Source organism: Trichechus manatus, unplaced genomic scaffold (genome assembly GCF_000243295.1).
Source record: "Trichechus manatus latirostris isolate Lorelei unplaced genomic scaffold, TriManLat1.0 scaffold00330, whole genome shotgun sequence".
NCBI classification, from domain to species: domain Eukaryota; kingdom Metazoa; phylum Chordata; class Mammalia; order Sirenia; family Trichechidae; genus Trichechus; species Trichechus manatus.
The window spans coordinates 780,456-803,092 of NW_004444266.1; the positions used below are offsets into that span (position 1 = coordinate 780,456).

Below are 22,637 nucleotides of genomic sequence, written 5' to 3' on the forward strand. Positions count from 1 at the left end.
GGCGGTCGCCGGCTCGCCGCGGGCCGAGGGTGAGCGGGGCAGTGTGGGGAGTCGCCCGGCAGGCTGGAGAAGGCGAGGCTGGGCGGGCGCCGCGGTGAAGATGCTGCTGTCCCTGGTGCTCCACACGTACTCCATGCGCTACGTGCTGCCGGCCGCCGTGCTGCTGGGCACGGCGCCCACCTACGTGCTGGCCTGGGGGGCCTGGAGGCTGCTCTCCTGCTTCCTGCCCGCCGGCTTCTACCAGGCGCTGGACGACCGGCTGTACTGCGTGTACCAGAGCATGGTGCTCTTCTTCTTCGAGAACTACACCGGGGTGCAGGTGAGGCTCTCCCCGCGCCGACTCCGCTCCTCTCCACGTGACGCGGGCTCCCCGGGCGCTTTTCCCAACTTCGAACCAGCCAGCCCCCCACCCCACTGGGGCTTGATAGTTCTGTCTGGCGCATCCAGCCCCAGGAAACACGTGCCAGCACCCAGCCTCCCGTTGTGGATGAAGTTTCGCGTTCTTCCTTGAGGTTTGGCCCAGTGCTGCACCCAGGGCGTCTGCAAGTGGTGACTAGGAAGTTGTGATGACATCGCTCTGAGGCTGCAGGTGGATAGTCCGCTTGCAGACCCCACGAGTGCCTTCCCCTACAGTCTTGAGATACCTGCTTAGATGAGCGTGTAAGTAGGGCGAGCATTTGACAATTTTTGGCGCTTTGCCCAAGGAGGTGGTAATGCTGGAACATGAGGTGTTTGAACTGAAAAGTATGCTTTTAAAACTGTCCTTAGAAGACCTTCTTTGAAACTTATGTTACTGTTTGAACAGAAAATATAACTTTGTTTTGTATTTTTCTCAGTATGAGTGAAAGCTAGGTGAGGAAATTAATGCATTTGTTACAGTAGAAGCCTTAGTGTGGTTACAGTTCTTGCCAGCTTTGGCTAGGCTTAAGTGTGTGGCTCATCGTTTGTCTGAGTACTGTTTGTAGAGAATGAATTTAAAGATTAAACTTGAAAAACTGGGACAATAAAAGTAAAAGGCCCTCAACATTAGTTATTTGAAGTCTTATAAAAGTACGCATTTATGAATTTTCCCTTTATTTTCTAGTCTGAAACAAAGGATTGCTTCTTGGCTATTCCTAATATCCAGTTAGTCTTTTTTTTCTTTTTTGCGGGGGGAAGGTGGGAAGGTATTGCTTTGTCTTTTAAAAAAAATTTTTCCCTAGAGCAGCTGTTTTCACCCTGTTGTCAGCCTTGAGCCAGCTACAGTATTGAGTTTGCAGTTGCACTCCTGGTGATCCCTGATGACTCTGAGTTTGCCAGAGTTGGAAGTTGTTTAGAGGCAGAGGAATAGGAGAAGCTAGGGCATCAATTTCAGCCAGTATGTATAAGTGTTTCATAGAAAGAAACACCACTGTTCCAGTTATGGTTTCTGGTAATTGACTTTTGAGATGAATCTCATTTAAAATTTTCACTGTTTCAGACTAATCATTTTCTGCCTATGCCATCACCAGATTTCTCTAAAGTTATGGTGTTATCGTGGTTCAATATTTAATTTCACATCGTATGACAGCTTGCCTGGGCTGGTGTATTGACTCAGAAAATATGTCCAAAATCCATCACCTCTTAGAAAGAAATTCGACTATGTTTTTGTTCAAAGAATAGTATGTTCCACATGATATAGTGTAGAATATAGCCTTGAAGTTCTTTCTGTTCAGCAAATTTATTTTTAAAAAATGATTGTAAAACTTCACATTGTTTCTGAAATTACATATCTTACCTTATACCCTGTTTAGTATAAACCTTGAATTTATTTCTTGATTTGCCAGTAAGTGGTTTTTTTTCCTCCCAATTAATCTGGCGATCCCCCCACCCCCGCCCCAATCCATTGTTCCAATAAGAATCCAGTATCTAGTGATGATCTTCATTCATTTATAAAAGGGTATCTGATGACCCTCAAGTATAATTCAAAATGTATTTAATGTGTGTCCCTTGATGAAATTTGTTAGGAATCCTAGGACCGCTTGCTCACTGATCATCAAGTGTAGGTTATGAACATTTTGGAAAAATGTAGACCCAAGAATTCCTTTTCCTTTTATTATTATTGACAAGGAGTTGCTTGCTGGTTAGTAACCTAGAGCAGGGCTTTTTCAATATCTTAGGATATTTTTCTGGAATCTGAGGTTCCTGTGCAGGCAAGGCTACCTTCCAGTATTTTTGATGTTTTTCTTTAAGATTAAATAGCTGTCTTCAAATATAAAACCCAAAGGAAAAAGATTTATAAGAAAATTCTGTCACCTGATTTTTATTTTCTACCTATTATTTTTCATCAGTGATTTTGTCATTGCAATGTTTTGATTAAAATTTAGATTTTTTTTCTTATTTGGCTAGGTTTTTTTTTTTTTTTTTCCTTTCCTTTCCTGGAATTGTTTATCAGCTTTAATTTGTAAGGGCAGTGAAGCTCTTATTTGTTCCATACAAAAGATTGTTGTCCCATTTCTGAAGATGTTTTAGTAATTTAAGAGGATATAAGTTTTTAAATGAAAGGAAGGTTGCCATTAAAGTATATACGTTGTAGGAAGATTTTTAAATTAGAATTTTTAAAAATGACATTTTTATGCTTTTTAACTCTAGCTTAAAAATAAAATGGTTCATAATAGCGTGACAGAATGTTCTTTTGAATAGAATTTTTTAGCTGAAGGGATGTAGGTCCATGAAGTTCATGATCTATGCTTGGCTGGTCAACCTGCTTTCAACAAGTATACTTGGATGTTCCATTAGACTCTAGGTAAACATCTATTCTTCCCTATTTTCATTGTTTATACATGCATCTCTGTAAGAGGGAAAAATCAATCACTGTTACTAAAATTACTGTTAACAACTTGTTTATCCTTTTAGGTTCTTTCAGAGTCTCCCATTAGTACTGAATCTCGACTGGGTACCCTTTTCACCATACCTAGTGTCTGTTCTTTGCGAATAAGCAGTATGAATTTTACAAGTTTTATGCAGCCCACTTAGTCTGAGACCCATTGAAGACATGAGTTTGAGACATGCATCTACTGTTTTGAGGGCACAGATTCAAGTAATGGTGTTAGTGATCACCTCAAGCTTGGTGACTTAAAAACAAAATTTATTCTGTCACAGTTCTGAAGGTCAGAGTCTGAAATCAAGATGTCTGAGGGCAGATTCCCTCTGGAGGTTCTAGGGAAGAATCTGTTCTTTGCTTTTGTCAGCTGCTGGTAACTCTAGGTGTTCCTTGACTTGTCGTACGACTCCAGTCTCTGCCCCTGGGTTTACATTGCTCCGTTCTCTTCTCCATGTCCTCTTCTGTCTCAGATCTCCCTCTGCCTTTCTCTTATAATGGAGCAAAACTCTGCCTCGTCCTGTGCCATCCCCATGATCAGTTGCCAAATAGGGGTTTCTTTGGCTGGTTTTCGGAAGCCAGGCCTTTCTTTCTAATCTGTCTTAGTCTGAAAGCTCTACTGAAACTTATTTAGTGTCAGAGCAACAACACGCAAGCCTCCACTGACAGATGGGTAGTGGCTGCGCGTGAGGTGCGTTGGCCAGGAATTGAACTCTGGTCTCCCACATGGGAGGCAAGAGTTATACCACTGAACCACCACTGTCCTCAGGGAGTGGTTAGAATCAGAAAAAAAGAGTGAAGGCAAGTTGATCACTGTAACTTCTAGTTAAGTTGAATGCAGACTTGTAGATTTATCCTATGTACTGAGATAGCTGTAAAACAATTACTGTAGTAGTTAGGATAAATAATATGTTCAGGTAGAATATCCTTTTATTTGAAACATTGTTCCAAGTTTCTCAAACCAATAGTAAAGGCCTTCTTATCTAGAGACCATTTATAACTGGCGCTTTCTGTAGTGCTGTTTCATCAAAAATAGTCTGAAACTCTTAATGAGTTAAATTTATATTCTTTGTCTTGCTGTACAGGCAGTTAATCTATTAAAATGAAACATGTTTATTTAGAATCAGAGAGAGGACCTTACAAGTCATCTAGTCTAACTCCTTTTTCTTCTACGTGTGAATTCTTCAGTACCGCCAAAGTGTTGCCCAGGGTCTTCTTGAATGTCAGCAGTCTTAAAGAGAATGTGAATTGTTTGTAACCTTAATTTTATTATTCTCTGCTTATTTGTCATCCATGTAAAGACCTTAAGAGACCTCACATTACTTCTTCACTGCAGCTGGGAGTAAATGAACTAGATAGATTTGGGTGTGCCTCTGCGTTTGCTTGTTTTAAGCAGAATGATAAGAGCCTCTGACAGAGGAAATTAGACACTTCTCAATCAAGTACCATTCTAGTAACATAATTTAATCTGGCTAGAGACCTGTGGTGTAGCAGTTAAGAGTTCGACTGTTAACCAAAAGGATGCTGGTTTGAACCCACCAGCCGCTCCGTGGGAGTAAGATGTGGCAGTCTGCTTCCTTAAAGATTTACAGCCTTGGACACCCTATGGGGGCAGTTCTACTCTGCCCTGTAGGGTTGCTATGAGTTGCAATTAACTTAATGTCAACAGGTTTGATTTATTTGGCATAGGGATCTGGTAAACTTGCTAGAATTATTAGAAGACCTAAGAGAAATGTGATTAGTTGGATAGATAGCTGCCATCGAGTCGACTCTGACTCGTGGCAGCCTTATTATGCACAACAGAACAGAATGTTGTCCCGTCCTGTCTCATCCTCACAGTTGCCAGCATGCTCGAGTCCATAGTGGCCATCGTGCCAGTCCGTCTCACCGAGAGTCTCCCTTGTCCTCGTCGTCCCTCTACTTCACTAAGCATGATGTCCTCCTCCAGCGATTGAGCCTTCCTGATACTATGTCCATAGCAAGCAAGTCGATGTTCTGTTGTGATCCGTAAGGTTTTCGTTGGCTCGTTTTTGGAAGTAGACTGCCAAGCCTTTCTTTCTAGTCTTACTCTGAAAGCTCTGCTGAAACCTGTCCGCTGTGGCTGACCCTGCTGGTATTTGAAATAACCAGTGGCATAGCTTCCAGCATCACAGCTACACACAAGCCACCACAGTATGACTAACTGATGACAGAAGATGAAGAAATGTAATTAGGACCTTATTTTTACATTTTCTGTAAATATAAATCTCTGACTGTGAGCAAACCAGTTATTTTGAGGTGCATTCACATGAGGTTTCAAAATGTGTCTGATTTTTTGCATTTTAAATCATGGATGCAATAAAACACTCAGACACTGCCAAAATATTTTGAGAAAGTTAAAAGTTTCACCTACCCCCACCCTACACACAGCCAGTATACCAAAATGTAACAGTCTGGTGTACTCTAGATTTCTTTCAGGAAGCTTTTAAATACATGTTTGAATTATGGGAAGACTCTCCATTAAATTAACTTCTTGGATGGTGTTATGGGTTGAATTATGTCTCCCCAAAATATGTGTTGAAGTCCTGGTCCCTCTGCCTGCAGATGTGATCATGTTTGGAAATACGTTCTTTCTTTAGTTAATGACTTTGATGAGGTCATACAAGAGTAGGGTGGGTCCTAAATGTGACCACTTCTGTGTTATAAGAAGAGCAGAGTAGACACAGAGGCATGCACAGGAGAAAGATGCTGTTGAAGATAGACACACACGGCAGATGCAGCTACAAGCCCAGGACTGCTGAGAATGGTGGCAGCTGAAGTAGACAGAGACCCTAGAGCCACGTCCTGAATTCAGACTTCTAGCCTCCTCAACTATGAGAAGATAAATTTCTGTTCTTTAAAACCACCACTTGTGGTATTTTTGTTACGGCAGCACTAGGTAACTAAGAGATTTTGTAGTAGCATTAAACATACCTATGTGTCTACGGGGACACCTCTGTGACATTATGATGGAAAACAGGAAAAACATGACAATATGTAAATAATTTACTTTTTTCCTCTCTTGTAGATTTGTCTTACTTTGTGGAGGATACAAACTCAGAGTTGCCTCTTAAATGGAATTGGAAGTTAATTTTTCCTTTAATACTTTCTCATTTATTATAGTTCCTTAAACAGAGATTGATATTAGTAGTTAGATGATCCAATACTAAATAATGACTTTTCAGTAAAGGATCCTAAGAACCTAATATTCATTCATTCATCAGATAATTGAGCGTGCATCATGTTCTAAGAGATACAGTGAAGAAAAAGATGGACAAGGTACCTGCCCTTAATGGAGCTCACATTCTAATGGAGGAGAAAAACAGCAACAAATAAATTAAAAATTACTGTGTTTTTCAAGTTTAGCCTAGTGGGTGAAGGGTGGGGGGTTTGGGAAGGCTTCCCTAAGGAAGTGACATTTGAGTGGAGCTCTGAAAAGAGGTGTGAAAATGGCATGGGAGTGGAGGCTGACCTCTCTTTTCACAAGGGGGAAGGAGAATCAAGATCAACAGCCCAAGGCTGATTCCTGTGAGGCAGAGGTCAGACATGCCTCCTCTCTCTACCATCTTTACCAACTCTGACACCAACCATCATCCTTCCCACAGCACTCCCTACTGAGTTCGGTAATTCATTGCAGTGGCCACACAAAACTCACAGACCATACTCACAATTGTGGGGTTTATTAGGGAAGTAACAGGTTACAGTTCAGGTTCAGGAATACTCAGGACAGGGTCTACCCAGTGGTGCTGCAGGCACACCTCTCTCTGGCCCTCTGCCCGTACCCTGCTCAGGCAAGTTTTAAACAGAGCTCTTTTAGCCCTGCTGATAAGTGCCTGGAGGCACCGCTCCAGAAAGCCTCAGCAAACCTAGCTCCACTAAGTACCCAGAGGCACCCTACCCCTCCAGCAAGCCTCCTCCCCAAAGGCGCTCAGCTTTCTCCCTCCGTGGGCCCGGAAGCCCACCACACCGTCTTCTGCTACCTGTCTCTCCTGCTGCCGTTTCTCTGCCACTGCTTCTCGCTGTCCTGTGTTACAGCTGTCTGTCTCCTGGTTCCAGGAGCTTCTTAGCACAGGGATCCTGGTTCCAAAGGACATGCTCTCTGCTCCTGGCTGTTGTTGTTCTTTGGTGGTGGTGGTATCCTCCTTCTGCTCTGAAGTTGGCTCTTTTAAGCCCAGTGGGATGGCAAACCTGGCCAGTCCCATCATTAGGGTTCCATATACCCTATTAACATGGTCCCACCTAACCATTTGGTGGGAGTTAGAAGACCACGGCGAGAAAGGCCACACGAAAGTGATCCATTGTGCCGCAAGAGGCCACTTTGATAGGTAGTGGAATAATCCAGGGAAGAGATGATGGTCAGTTGGGAAGAGTGGACATAGAGAGAGAAAATAATTCAAGTTATAATTGGGAGGTTGCTGGCTTTGTGATTGGAAATGGAGGATAAAGAAGAGGATGGGGTTAATAACAAACTTAGCATTTTTAGTGAGTGTTTACTGTGTGCCAAGTATTGTTCTATTATGTGAGTAAGTCATTTCATCTTTACAAGGTAGACACCATTATTCCAACTTTACAGATGAGGAAACGGAGGCACAGAAAGTTCTATCTGTAGTAGTCAAGCCAGGATTCTGTCCAAGGCATTCTAGCTTCAAGGCACGCTTTCTAAAGATGCTTTGCTAGGTGCTAATGGTTATATTGATTGAAATGAGATCCCTACTCTCAAGGTATTCATACAAGAAAAAACATTGACAATTACAGTATAGGATAATTCTGAAATTGGAGTGTGTTAGCTTTGTGATACAGAGATAAAGTAGGTTTTCTTGGATTATTCGAGAAGGCTATATCAGTTGTTAGAAACTACTGTGAATCTTTACTTCCAACAGAAGTAAGTAACATGGCATGTGTAGGGAAAGGAGGTTTTCCATTAATTACAGAATAAAAATGAAGGCTTCTAAGCATGGCGTTCCAAGGCTGTCTAAACTCTGCCTTGGCCAACTTTTCCGTTTATCAATTTCAGTCTAGCCCAAATGCTTCCTTCTCCTTCTTTCCCTCCAAATTACCAGTACAGTCTCAACTGCATGCCTTTGAACTGCTTACCTCTGTTTACTTCCAGATATGGTCCCAGCTTTCCCTCCTCTGTCATGATCTCATCTCATCTCAATTTCAGCATCGTAGTGTGTAATGTTAATGTATGCCGCATTAACATACGTAATGTTAACATGAACAGCAAATTATCTATGTGTATGTTGTCACCTCTACAGGATTCTAAGCTCTTTGGAGACTGCCATAAAGGGGAGAATGATTTGACTTAATTTTTCCCTTGAGCAAAAGGAGAGCACATTCTAGAAGGGATGCTAGTCCTGGTTTCTGTGGAAGTGTAAATGAATCTCACTTTTAAGAGTGGGCGCTCTTGAGTGGCTTCACTAATTAACAAGTTTTGATCTAACAGGCTGTAGCGGTCTAGTGAGCCTAATTGCATTCTCTACTTAGAGGAGGAAGAAACGTGAACTCTACCCTCAGGAATAAGACTGAGAATGAATGAGGTCCGAGGGACTTCTGGAACAGCCATTAATACATAGCCACCTAGTGCTGTTTACTTGTCAGTAAAAACCTGTGCTTTTTGCAATTTTTGAACCTATACAATTACCCATTGTTGATTTTGTTTCTTCTCTTTCTCTATAGGAATTAATAATAATTTTAAAAGCAGTAAATCTGAAAGTGTTGCTTGGGTATTTTAGAGGAGCATATGTGTGTAAGCGTATGTAATAGTAGAAAGACAATATTACTCTGTCCCATCTTTGGGTGAGAATTCCAGAAGCAGAAACAAATGAGGATAATGATACCTGGAAAGGAGATTCTTATTAAATGCCAGCCATGTTAGATAACATGTGAGGTTCTGACATTTTAAATTGATAAAATAGCCTCTGCCCTCAAATAACGCACAATTTTTTTTAGCAGTGTAGAAAGAAGTCCATTAAATAAACAACAAAAAACTGAGTGTATAGTGAGATAAGTCCAAAATAAACAAATGAAGAAAGCAGAGGAAATAGAGAAGGAGTAGTTCAACATAACCTGAGTGATTTCTTAACTTGATGGGAGCTATCCATATGAAAGAGTATAATTCATGTATAAATTAGATGCAATATAGTGAATGCTGGCTCTTCATGAACTCACGTATTGCTTCGCTCCCATTCTTGATTTGTATTTCCCCAGGAAAATATTTTTCATGTTAGTTTTATTTTTTCTTTTGGGTTTCTTATATCCTTATGGTTAATATTCAAAATGAAGGAATTACATAAGTTCTAATCTATATGAAGAGTTTTTATTTGATTTTTTTTTTTTTTAATTTTAGTTTTTGCAGAGAATAGTTTCATCACGGTCAAGATTTTTTGATCTTGGAGTGAGAAGCCTGGGTATAAGCCCGAGTACTCTGCCTACTGTTAAGTGAACTTGATTAAATAAACTTCTCAATCTCAATATTCTCATCCTCAAATGGGAATAATATGTATTGTCATGTTATTTTGAAGACTAAATGAAATAATACGTGAAACTGCCTAGCTCAATGACTGGTAAAAACCAGTTTCTCTTCCATATCCTGTAAAATAAGAATAATACCAAGAGGTATACATGAGGAATGTATAAGAAAGAGCTTTTTAATTTGTAAGGTTCCATTTAAGTGTTGTATAATTGTTTTTTCATTCTAATTATTATTAGCAATTGATTATTTATGTTTACTATTTGATAGGTTCTTTTTCAGAGGGATATCATAATTTTCCTATTCAATGAAATGTTCCAGATTGGGCAGAAAAGACACAGTTTGTACATGCTTCACAGTAGAAATCTAGTACTGATTAACCATGGTAATATATTTCAGTGGCATAAAATTACATGTAAAAATCCATTTCAAATGATTATAAACATCATTGTTAGGGTGTAAATTGTATATGCAATCTTATTCAAACAGAAACTCTTTATAGCTACATTTCTATTTAATCTTACCGGAGAATACTACTTTTTTTAAAGAGAGACTAAACAACTATATCTCATATCCATTAATCACTTGACACAATTTTGAATTAAAAATTTCACCTTATTGGATACTAATAACAATAATTAATATTTTTGGAATGGTTGCTGTATTCCAGGCATTGAAGTAGTTGAGATAGTCTCATTTATTTCATCACAACCCTATGAGGGGTAGTTAACTGTTATTACACTCATTTTATAGGTGAAGAAATAGATTTGGAGAAGTTAGGTACTTTTGCTCTAGTTCACATACCTAATAAGCTTTGCATACTGAAGGAAAATGGACATTATTGAGATAAATGAAGAGTAAATTTTTTTAAAAAAGAATGCTGCATGCTTATGTCCCTGTAGCATTGTGAGTTGGATCCTCTGCCGTGTTGAACATTTTACTGCCTGCTTTCAGGATACTAAAGAGGGAGCCTTCAAGTAGTTTACATATCATGGGCGAGCAAACTAAAGACACTGTGAAGATTTAATCCAGGTGAGCTGGAAGTAGTCACCCAAATCTAAGCCTTATTGTGAAAACCAGTGTGAAAGATAAACAGGTTTGTTTGAATAAAAGCAGAATAGTAGCTAGTATGTCAGTTGCATTGATGATAATTCTTCAAAAACCATTTTTATTGTCTATTTCTGAATTTGTAAAATTAAAAGGGAAAGTTTTTCTTTTTTCTAAGGGGACTTTAGATGACTTTTTAAAACATGGATGACCCTAAAATTACTTAAACAATTATGAAGAAATGTTTTTATGTGCTTTGTTTTGAAAGAACAAGTTATCTGTAAAATAAATTTGTAAAAGTGGTTAATGTGATTTGAAATACAAGTACGAGAAGAGTCACAGAATGATACCTTTAAAAAGTCTCTGGAGCATTTAAAATATATTTCAGAACCATCTTTACTGTTGAAAATGAGGTATAGCTTTTCTTACTTAAAGCAAATGAAAGTATAGACTTAATTGATTAAGCATCTCTTGAAAACCATCGGGGTGCTGGGCTTTTGGATAAAAAAAAGATTAAATCCCTGAAACTGAGAATGTGACTTGTAAATAGGTATGGACAATGTGATACTGATGCTCTGAGTGGGATGTCAACAGCGTATATCGTGGACTAAAGGGAAGAGTGTTTAATTATGGGGGCCTGGATTAGAAAATAGACTTCAGTGAGGAGGTATACAAATTATGGGGAAAAGCTGATTTAGTTCTCTTTTTTTAATTATATACTTACATTAAAACATTTGCCATTATAGCATTCTTCATATGTACAGTTCAGCGACAGTAATTATCATGTTGTTCAACTATCACTATAATCTTTTTCCAGAATTTTCCATCACCCTTAAGTTCAGTGGCCCCTAAACAACGAGTCCGGCAGCACACATGCCAACTCCTGGTAACCACCAATAAATTTTGATCACTATACACCTGCCTATTCTAGATATTTCATACAGGTGGGATCATATGATATTTGTCCTTTTGTAACTGACTTATTTCACTCAGCATAATGTTTTCAGGGTTCATCCATGTTGTAGCATGTATCAAGACTTTGTTTCTCTTTATGGCTGGGTAATATTCCGTTGTATTTATGTACCACATTTTATTTATCCGTTCGTCTGTTGATGGACATTTAGGAGGAAAAGCTGCTTTAAAGAATTACAGTAGATCAGTGCAAGTAGGCTTATAAGTAATTATATAATGATTTAATAATTATATGAATATTTTGTAAATTCTTATGAAAACATTACAGCTATCTTATTAATCATATACTTGTTATTAAGATAGTAATAACTGTCTTATTAAGTATTTTGAAAATCTGCATTTTCAAATGAAAATGTTTTATTCTAAGTGAAAAAAACAACCTTTCCACTCAATATGTGGAAGAAATTTAATAATTTTAAGTTAGAGTGAAACTTCTGTTCATCTTTGGAGCCTTGTAAATAGGAATCAAATGAATTACCTTAAAAACTGTATATTTGAACGTGTAAACATTGTAATTATGCATTCTTTTCTTTGGTTAATTAACATTTATTTGAAGTGCTTAATTATTATTTGCATCTGTTATAATATTTGTAGTTCATAATTTCTGTTAACTTTGCTTTCAAATCTTTTAAAATTTTACTTATGAAAGGTAACTATTGTATAAAGTTTACTCTTTTGTACAATTTATACTTTAGTTTATACTTTAAGTGATAAATGCAAATATTTAAGAGGCTGTCAGTCCAAATACACCTACTCCTCATTTATCACCTGTCTTGCTGTCTGACATTTCACATTTAAGACAATAGTAAAAAATCTACTACCCTACTATTATATGCACTAGCGACGTACATCTGGCAATAATGAACACCGAGGTGTGAGGCGAGAGTAACATTGGCTGTGATGGTTAAGGTTATGTGTCAGCTTGGCTGAGCCATAGTTTTTGGTGATTTGGCAGTTATGTAATGATGTAGTCATCCTCCATTTTGTAATCTGTTGTGGTCATCTTCCATTTTCACATAACGCAGATTTTCGCATAACATCCTGGTCTTTGGAACGTAACCATGTCAATAATTGATGAGTGGATGTATCTGTTTTGAGATTCCAAACTATGTTTTCTCAAAGGCTTACCATCTTTTGCATTTCAGTTAGAAATAGCTGCTATTTTAGTGAGATACCACACATATTGGAGAATAATCTTAAAACACAAATATATATATATATATATATATGGTCTTAGTCATCTGGTGCTGCTATAACAGAAATACCACAAGTGGATGGATTTAACAAAGAGAAATTTATTCTCTCACAGTGTAGTAGGCTACAATTCCAAATTCAGGGTGTCAGCTCCAGTGGAAGCCCTTCTCTCTCTGTTTGCTCTGGAAGAAAGTCCTTGCCATCAGTCTTCCCTTGGTCGGGGAGCATCTCAGCGCAGGAACCTCAGGTCCAAAGGACATACTCTGTTCCCGGCTCTGCTTTATTTGTGGTATGAGGTTCCCATGTCTCTTCTGCTCACTTCTCTCTTTTATATCTCAAAAGAAAATGGCTTAAGACACTATCTAATCTTGTAGGTCTCATCAGTGTAACTGCCGCTGATCCATCTCATTACATCATAGTGATAGGATTTACAACACATAGGGAAATCACATCAGGTGACAAACTGGTAGACAGTCATACGGTACTGGGAATCATGACCTAGCCATGTTGACATATTTTGGGGGGACACAATTCAATCCATGACATATATATATGTATAATTTATTCCCTTTAAACCTATTGCCATTGAGTCAATTCCAACTCCTATCAACCCTATAGCACAGAGTAGAACTACCCCATAGGGTTTCCAAGGAGTGGCTGGGGGATTTGAACTGCTGACCTTTTGGTTAGCAGCCTGAGCTCTTAACCACCACGCCACCAGGGCCCCATTTATTCCCTTAAGAGCTATTAATTAGGTTTTTGGTATCACTTTTGTTCCTTTCTTAAGTGATTTTATTTGAAATGCATTTTCTCCATCTGTTTTAACCAGTTGAATTCACTGCTTATGTTACTTTCTCTAGATGCTGTTGAAGATCAGTTTTTAAATACTGGACGTGTTCAACTTTGTTATTGAGCTAATCAAACAATATATTGAAGATATCAGTTGTTTCAAAGCCAGTTGGGGGGGGCGGGTAAAATTAGCCTGATTTTTTGCAAAGATGACTTTTTCTACAAAATTTTTAGGTTCATTTTTGTGTCTAAGCAAACAAATGTAGAAAATTATGGCATTTTAAAGCCAGCCTAGTCCAGTAAATGGACTAAGCCAAAAAAATAGAGGTGTGGAATAGTCGTAACCTGACATTGCTTTTAACTGATCATGTGTCACTGAGCAAGGCAACTGGACTTTTGTATGCCTCAGCCTGCGTAAGTGTAAAATCAAAGGTCTCGATTCGGTAGTCTCCAAACGTCTTTCTAGTGCGAATGCGTACACTAAGTGTAGTCACCATTTTGAAATTGTTTATAGCATGATGTTAGATGATTGTACTTATTTTTATGCTTTCCCTTTCACCCTCACCATGCTTGTTTTATTTTAAATTGGACACGTTTAGTTTTATGAAAGATACAATTTGCAGTCCTATGTTTTCTATGACTGGTACTCTTCTTCTTTGAAAAGTGCCTTCTAATAGCTTGTTTGTCATCTACCTTCAAAGGCTACAGCCTGGCAGTCTCTTAACCAAGCTCAGCAAGGAAGGGAGAGGAAAGTCTCTTGGATGGGTCAAGTATTTCCTTCAGCTTGAAGATAAAACTATTCCTTGGGGGCCAGACATGTCTCCAAAGAGTGCTGTTTGGGTTGAATCAGTTAAACCCCAACCTTTAAATGTGTGTATCCTGTTCAAGAAAGTTGAGCCAGAAATGCTCTGCTGTGTGTCTGCTGCTCTTGTAAACCTAGTGCATACATAGTAGCCTTGCGACAATTCTGGTTCATCGTTCCGAGTGTAGTGATTGCCCACAAGCCAGAACTTCAGTTTAACCTTGCATAGATCAGACTTTTTTTGGGGGGTGGGGGGAGGTGGAGAGAGTGTCACAGATAAACTTAATTTTTTAAAAAACTCGGTGGACAAATATTTAAACATTACTGCATGCATAGCACTGTAAGATTTTCTAAGGAAGATAATATAAACCTCAGTCTGAGTCCCTGACCTCCAGAACTTTGTATCATCTAATTACGTTTATTTACAGAGATGTTGGGTTAATGTCCTTTTCCTTTTCTTTCTTTTGTTAAGCTATTAATGAGTAGTGTCATGACTAAAAGTTAATCCCTGTGAAAAAGAGAGATCTAAAAGATTTTAGCTAATTCATGATCTGTGATGACGAGATATAGAAACAAAAATGCCCTGAATAAAAATGCACCACTGTTGGCAGTAATTTCCTTTGAAGTCATTAAAAATGTGCTCCTATGGTCTTTAAATAGTATATTATGAAATATTTCAGACCTACAGAACAGCATAAAGACTAATATAACGAACCCCTGTGTACCACCACCAGCATAAGAAACAAAACATGGCTGGTAGAGTCGAAGCCTGCTGTGTACCCCTCCGCTTGTGCAGCTTCTCCCTCTTCCCAGAAATCACTCTTGTCCTGAACTCTTATTTATTTTTTATAGAGGTGTAAAGATTCCTAATCCTGTTGCCTTATTACTTATAGGATATACTTTTAATCTTTAGCATGGCATTCAAAGACGTTTTGTGTTCTGGTTCAAATATGTCTTTCTGGTCTTCTTGCTTTGCTTATCAGCTCTGCACACTGAACCCTGTGTTTGGGCCATGACACTATTAGGTGTACCCAAACAGGCCTCAGACATTACCACATCTGTTTCTCTGCTCGTATTTTCAAGACAATTTTTCCCTTCATCTCATCCATTGAAATCATGCCTAGTGAATACTTCTTTTCTTCCGTTTAAAGTTCTTTATAATAAAATGTATTTCATAAATTTTGCATTATATCTCATTGTGTACATGTCTGTCTCCATTGGACTGTAGCCTCTTTGAAGGAAGAATTATGAACAGTGTTTTATATATTATAAGCACTTGATAAATGCTTGTATTTTTCTCATGAGAATATTGATCATTCTGTTTTACTTTATGATCATTAACCTGCCCTGCATTTATTCAGTTTATAGACATGTGCCATTTATGGTCTCTGAGGCTCCTAATTTATTAATCATGGATGGAAATATTCACAACATCATATTTTTGTCAAATTTTGAACATTGTCTTCTTTTGTATATTACATGCTTTAAAATATCAAAGTGATGTTTCTTTTTTTTATCTTTTAGATATTGCTCTATGGGGATTTGCCAAAAAATAAAGAAAATATAATATATTTATCAAATCATCAAAGCACAGGTTTGTATCTCATTTGCATGTAACCTAGGTTTTTCTACAAAAGATATGTAGCATTCAAAATAATAGTCTTATATATTTAAATGTTCCTTTATGGAAACATGAATTTTCTATGCAGGTATTATTCATAACCTTTTTGCGTGTGTGTGATTTTATTTTTTGAAAAGTCTGGAATATTAAAGCTGTAATTTTTCTGAACTTAACCTTCTCTTTCTGTTGGGTGTAAAGCTATTTTCTTTCTTTTTTTCCTGTTTCTTTGAATAGCTCTTTAAATAGTTCGTGCATTCTTCATTTTATATTTATAGAATTATTTTGTGAGTTACGTTTCTAGAAATGGAAATGGTGAGTCAGAGTGTATGTACGTTTCATATTTTTAATTGTTAAGCTGCAGAAAGGTTGTACCAGTATGTACTAGTATGTGAGTACTCATTTCATAAATACAGTGTTAATTTCTAATGTCTGCAGTTACTTTTGCTTTTTTTTTTTTTTTTTTTTTACTATTCTTCAGCTTAATATTTTTCTGTCAGAGGAATCACAGAAGACTCTGGCCTTCACTGTAGTACAATGTTTACTGTAAATTTGGTTAAGGTACTTTTTAAAATTTTTTATTTTTAAAATAATTATAGACGTGGGAATTTGCAAAAACAGTACATAGGATTCCTAGTTTCCCCAGTGGTGTCATCTTATAGAACTGTATTATAATATCAAAACCAGGAAGTTGACATCGGTTAAGATACTTTTTAGTTCTCCAAATAATTCAGTCAAAAAAAGAAAAACAACAACAAAAAAACCACTTCATATCTTATTTAAAATCTGCTTTTGATGCATACTTTTAAAATTCCATATTTATCACTTTAAAAAATGCATTACCTAGAAGCACAGAGCTAAAAACAACCTGAGCAATGATAATATTCTTAATGGAAAATCTCTTATATCTGTGACTTTCCTTTATCGTTCTCCCTTCGGGTGTCTCTTCATGATTTTATTGGTTTTAACGTAGTATAGTACAACATTTTCTTTAGAAAGGTGTACCCTAGGTAAGGTCCTTGGGTGCCACAAACGGTTTGCACACTCGTCTGCTAACCTAGCGGCACAATGGAAGAAGGGCCTGGTGATCTGCTTTCGTAAAGATTATAGCTAACAAAACCCAATGGAGCAGTTCTGTTCTATAGCACATGGGGTCACCATGAGTCTAAATTGACTCGATGGCAACGAGTTTGTATTTTTTTGCTTTTTATACCGTAGATAAGGAATGGAAAGTAAAAGAAGTTGAAATGCATTTTTCTCAATTAGTTATTATTACATTGAGTTTTATAGCACAAAAGTTGAAGCTACAAGGGGTTGATGGGAATTTTTATGTATTTGTGTATTTTCCAACTTTATTAACATGACTAGCTCAGATTATCTGCGTAATTATATTTGACTTTGGCCAAAAATATCGGAGCAGTGCTCATGGTCAGTGTCTGCTTATAACCCTGGCCGATAAGCAGCCTGATTTCTTCCTATAATTTTGATTGTTCCTCCAGGCACATTGGCCTTTTTTACTACTAACACAGTCCTGCTTATTCCTATCCTGCCGCTGATGTAATGTTCCTATCAGGGTTAAAATATCCAAATAAAAAAGATTTATGGGCTCAAGGCAGGAACTGGCTCATAATAGCTTTGAGCCCCCCAAATTTCCTTCATATTGACCCACTGGTTAATTTCACGTAGACCTTTCTTTCTGTTAACAGGATTCTCTTTTAAAATTCTGTATTCCATTTTTTGCCAACTTTCCTTTTTACAGGTTTCATTTAAAGTTTGAGGGAAGAAAAAAATGCATTTTTATATTTAAGCAAATACGGTTATATTATGGCCTAGAATGCATTTCCAACAACTTTAAAAAAAAAAAAAAAAAAAGCGTACAGGATATCTTAAAAAATAATTGTTCAGGAAAATAACGCCAAATCTGTTATTTAGCTTACATCCCAGGATGTACTTTAGCCTGAGAACCATACACTTAGTTCTCAGAATTTATTCAGAGTTTACTTACTTTTATATCAGGTACAGTTATAACAAGTTCTATTATATAGTTCTAAAGATATGATTAGAAATAAATGTATCAGTGATTGTTTATTTGAGTTGAATTAGAGAGAAGGAAATAGCAAGAGATACTCTACAGGAAGCTGTATACTTTAGAGAAAATTGATAATTGATAGCCCAATAGCATAGGAATTTCCAAATGATAGACATAGCTGCCAGGAATCATTTAATATAGGGGGAGAAGTCCCCAAAGACATACTCTACTTAAAGGGACCCGTGAGAAAACATATATATCATAATTGTAACTCTTAAAAGTTAACTTTAAATGATAATCTGTAAGAAGTGTTAAAACAAAAATCATGTTAAGCTAGTAATAGAAATTGGTTGAAGTTTATTTAATAAATGACTTGCAAATTGAGATAACATTCCAACTGTAGAGTCAAAAATGTTCCCTAGAGGAAAGAACTTGCCAAGTTTCTTATATCCCATCTCTCACAGACACTACCATTGAAACAGGGTAGAGCAGTGTTTATATAATAAATGTGCCCTAAACACAACTTTGAAACTGACTGCACATAGATAATTCATGGAAAGAGCACAGTGCCTAAGGCAGAAGGGTCTTTACTAGTTAGCTAGACTGTTGTTTGACTTAAAGGTGGCTTTTAGGAGACCAGTTTCTTCAAGACTCAAGGTTCAAGGATCATCTCAGGGTGATAGCTTGGGTGGATTACCCCAACCTCCATGGAACCTTGAAATCTGGATTCCATGAGAATTAAAACTCTGTTTCTCAGAAGAGAAATATATGATAAGTGAGAAAATATCTATCCAAAAGGTTAATTTTAATGTTTAAATGGTTGAATCTTCTTTGGGTTATTTTATTGTCTAGAATGGTACATTGCCTGAAGGATTTCACACAGCTGAGGGTTAATCATCCTATAATCTTCTGGAAAACAGTCCCCTTTGCTTAAAACTTTATAGTTACTCCTTTAATTTTCTGGCCTTTATTTCCCACAGATTTTTTTTGTTTTTTTTTTTTAAACATTTTTCCCCATAAAACTAATTCACTCATTTTGTTCTCATTTCTGTGGCCCCGAATACTCTTCTGATTTTAGGACTATGTTTTTTTCACAGATTCTAGCAATTTGTTTTTCAAGTATTGCAGCCTCCCAGTTCATCCAGTGTAGATACGAGAAGACTGTCCTTCACATTTCATTTTTATCAGCTTCATTCTCATCTAGAGATAGGGTAGTTGGCAGCCCGTTCAAATCCGAATCTCTGTGGTCTTCAAGACCCTTTACTAAATGTCCTCTTAATTTCATTTTATTGTTTCTTATTCCGTTTAAACTATCTCCTCTGTTTTCTGTCCTCTGCATATGTTTTGACAGGAGCCCCAGTGGTGCAGCGGTTAAGCACTTGGCTGCTATCTAGAAGGTTGGCAGTTCAGACCCACCCGGCACCTCCATGGGAGAAAGACCTGGCGATCTGATCTGTTCCTGTAGAGGATACAGCCTGGAAAACCCTGTGGGGCAGTTCTACTCTGTCACATGGTGGCGCTGTGAGTCCGACTCTGCTCACGGGCACAACAGCAGCATACGTTTTGCTGGTCCCTGTCTCTTTGTTTTGGCGAGGATCACTCCCTCTGGTTGGAATTCCTTGTTCTGTTTGAAAAGTCAACTAACTCCGACTCTGCTCAAGGGCACACAACAGCAGCATACGTTTTGCTGGTCCCTGTCTCTTTGTTTTGGCGAGGATCACTCCCTCTGGTTGGAATTCCTTGTTCTGTTTGAAAAGTCAACTAACTCCAACTCTGCTCAAGGGCACACAACAGCAGCATACGTTTTGCTGGTCCCTGTCTCTTTGTTTTGGCGAGGATCACTCCCTCTGCTTGGAATTCCTTGTTCTGTTTGAAAAGTCAACTAACTTACTTCTTCTAGGAAGTTTTTGTTGTTGGTATCAACTTGTGCCGCCTTATTCTTTTTTGCTGACCTTTTGTAATAACATATGTATCTAATTATAATTACTTGCAGCCCGTATGCATGTTCTTTGGTTATCTGAGAAACGCATATCTACCTAGCACAGTTTTAAGCTTCTTGACAGCTTTGTTTTGAATGTTGTTACAACCTAATATTGTGTCCTAAAACTGATTAGAAAGGTAAAGTCTCTGCCTTGTGTTGAACATACTAGTATATACAGATTGTTTAGTTGTGCAAGTTTCATTTGCCACTTTTTGCTTAAAATTTCTTCTTTTTCTTTAAAAAGGAAAACATTTGTATCTTGTAGATTTTAAGAACTAGACAAGCTTATTTCTTGTTCATGCTGCTTTTGGATTACTTTGATGTTTGTGACTTGTATTTCATCCTTTAAATAAAGAGCCCTTCAAGAAATGCAAATAAACATGTAGTTTTTAAATGTCTAGGGGTGATTTAAAATAATTTTTAACATTCTAATTATAGTATTTCAGAAGTATATTCCTAACATGATGCACTCTGTTCCTCTGAAGGAATGCTGAAGTTCACGTGAGGGTCATTTATGCACTGATTCGTGTGGTGCTCTCTTTGTAGTTGACTGGATTATTGCTGATACTTTGGCCGTCAGGCAGAACGCTCTTGGACACGTGCGTTATGTGCTAAAGGATGGATTGAAATGGCTTCCATTGTATGGGTGTTATTTTTCTAAGGTAATTTTTTCCATTTTCTTTTCTTTGTATATTGTAATTTATAAAAAGTTTTATATTTAACAGTTTAATATACCTTTTACACAGAGTATACTTATTTTGGTTTAATAGTCTATTCTAAATTGAAGTAACTTTATTTGGTATTTTTAATGCTGTGTTTTTAGATCTACGTTTGATTCCTCAGTTAAATCAAATTGCAGAGATGCGGAGGTACAAAAGTGAAACAAATAGGACATTTAAAGCCTTAGAATTTGGTAGATGATCACCTTAAGAAACTGATAAAAGTAACTGGTGGTCTGTAAGATATCAAAGGAGCCCCGGTGACAAAGTGGTTAAGAGCTCTGCTGCCAACCAAGAGGTTGACGGTTCAAATCCATCAGCCGATTCTTGGAAACCCTGTGGGGCAGTTCTGCTCTGTCTTGGAGGGTCACTGTGAGTCAGAATCGACTCAACAGCAGCGGGCTTTTTTAGGATAGAAAAAAAAATAGTTACCTGTATTTGTAAAGTGCTTAGCGTAAATGTCAGATGCATAATGTTTAATGTTATTTCCCAAGAAGCTTTTTAAAATTACACAGTGAAACCTGTGAGAGCCAGAACTTGGCTGGACTGCCTCGTGTTTCCGGGTCTCACAGGTTTTCCACCTCTGACAGGGTGCAGCTTTACCAGTTTTCTGCCGCCCCGTTTAGTGGAAAGTACTTGAGTTTTCCTTCTCTGACAGGTTTCAGCCTCATGCAGGTTCCGGCTTTCACAGGTTTTATTGTATAATACCCTTCAGGTCATGAAACTCCACAGAACATGCTCTTTTATGTTAAGAGGGAGATTACTAGCATTTTTCTACACCTTTCTGAATATAAAAATTATCTGAATATAATTTAGAAAATATTAAGTATGAAATTGGTGTGGTAGTCATGCTTTTTATAAGACTTTAGAAATTGATTAAAGAAGAAAGCCTAACATTATGGTTAACTCTCAAACTATGTAAATTTAAAGGACATCTCGTGAACGAGAGACGCCAGTCCCACCAGTTCACACTGTATCCGTGAGTGTTCATGTCACGGTCGAGGTTAGAGTGTTTGAAGGCTCATTTCCTTTTTCCTCTTGTCTTGAGTTTCTTAAAGGAAAATAAAATTCATATATATCTTTATGATAACTTTTAAGTTACTGAGTACTAAATAAAAATGGAATAGATTATTAAGTTGTGAACTTTATGTCAGGAAGTTAATTTTTCATTTGAAAAGACTTGTTTTTCACACTTAATTTGTATGAAGCAAAAATAATGCTTTTCACAAAAAGTTATTTATAAGCAAAACATGAAGGAACAGACGTTTGTATTTCTTGTAATTATTGTGCTTATAAAACACTAGGTATAGAACATGCGTATAAATGTATCGATATTTAGAAAACCAGACGCTTGTAAGCTGTGAGTTTGCGAACATTGTAAGTTGTGGTTCCGCTTCAGAATACGTAACAGAGTTCTGCTTGCTCTTCCTGCTCCAACAAAAGACAGGAGTTTTGGTAACCTAATTGTTGAGGGTTTTTTTGGTTTGTTTTTGTTTTTAAGATAGATACAGGACTTTTGTCCATTAAAGCCCCGTGAAGATAACCGGAGATATTCCTAACAGCTATTATTGACCTCTCATTTCATCACTGATGTTATTTACAATCATGCATCTGTTTTTTTCTGATGTTATTTATAATCATGCATCTCTTTTCTTCTCGTGTGATAAAGCTTGATGATATTTTAAGTAGATCACAATTGAGTATTAAATAATATATGAATTAAGAATGATATTCTTGGCTTCAGAGAAAGGGATACTTTTACACTAGTAATATTTAAAACAGAATATTCTGGACTTTATTAGTCCTTTCTGTAAAGGGGTAAACATACCCATAAAGTTTAAATGATTTGATAGCAAATATAATTAAGGAAATGAGGGAGGGCTGAAATTTAGAAGTAGTAGAAGACCAGGATCACAACAGAGGGTTCTGGACAGAGCTGGAGAAGGATGTAGAACAAAATTCTAACTCACACAAAAAAAAGACCAGATTTACTGGCCTAAAGGGGACTGGAGAAACCCCAAGAGTATGCCCCCCACACACCCTTTTAGCTCAGTGGTGAACTCATTTCCGAGGTTCACCATTTAGCGGGGAAGTGGACAAACCCATAAAACCAAGTAGGACTAATGAGGTAGAGCAGTCCAGAGACAGGGCCAGAAG

General features: G+C 37.5%; 1 protein-coding gene across 1 annotated transcript in view; it reads left to right on the top strand.

Moving 5' to 3' along the window:
* The first annotated feature begins 65 nt into the window (after positions 1-65).
* AGPAT5 (1-acylglycerol-3-phosphate O-acyltransferase 5) overlaps positions 66-22,637 on the top strand; it is a 58,314-nt gene continuing 35,742 nt past the window's right edge. Inside the window, exons 1-3 of the mRNA XM_023725575.1 lie at positions 66-319; positions 15,658-15,727; positions 20,308-20,423. Of these exons, the coding sequence (XP_023581343.1) occupies positions 101-319; positions 15,658-15,727; positions 20,308-20,423 (405 nt within the window). The 5' untranslated portion in view covers positions 66-100. The remainder of the gene's footprint in view (positions 320-15,657; positions 15,728-20,307; positions 20,424-22,637) is intronic.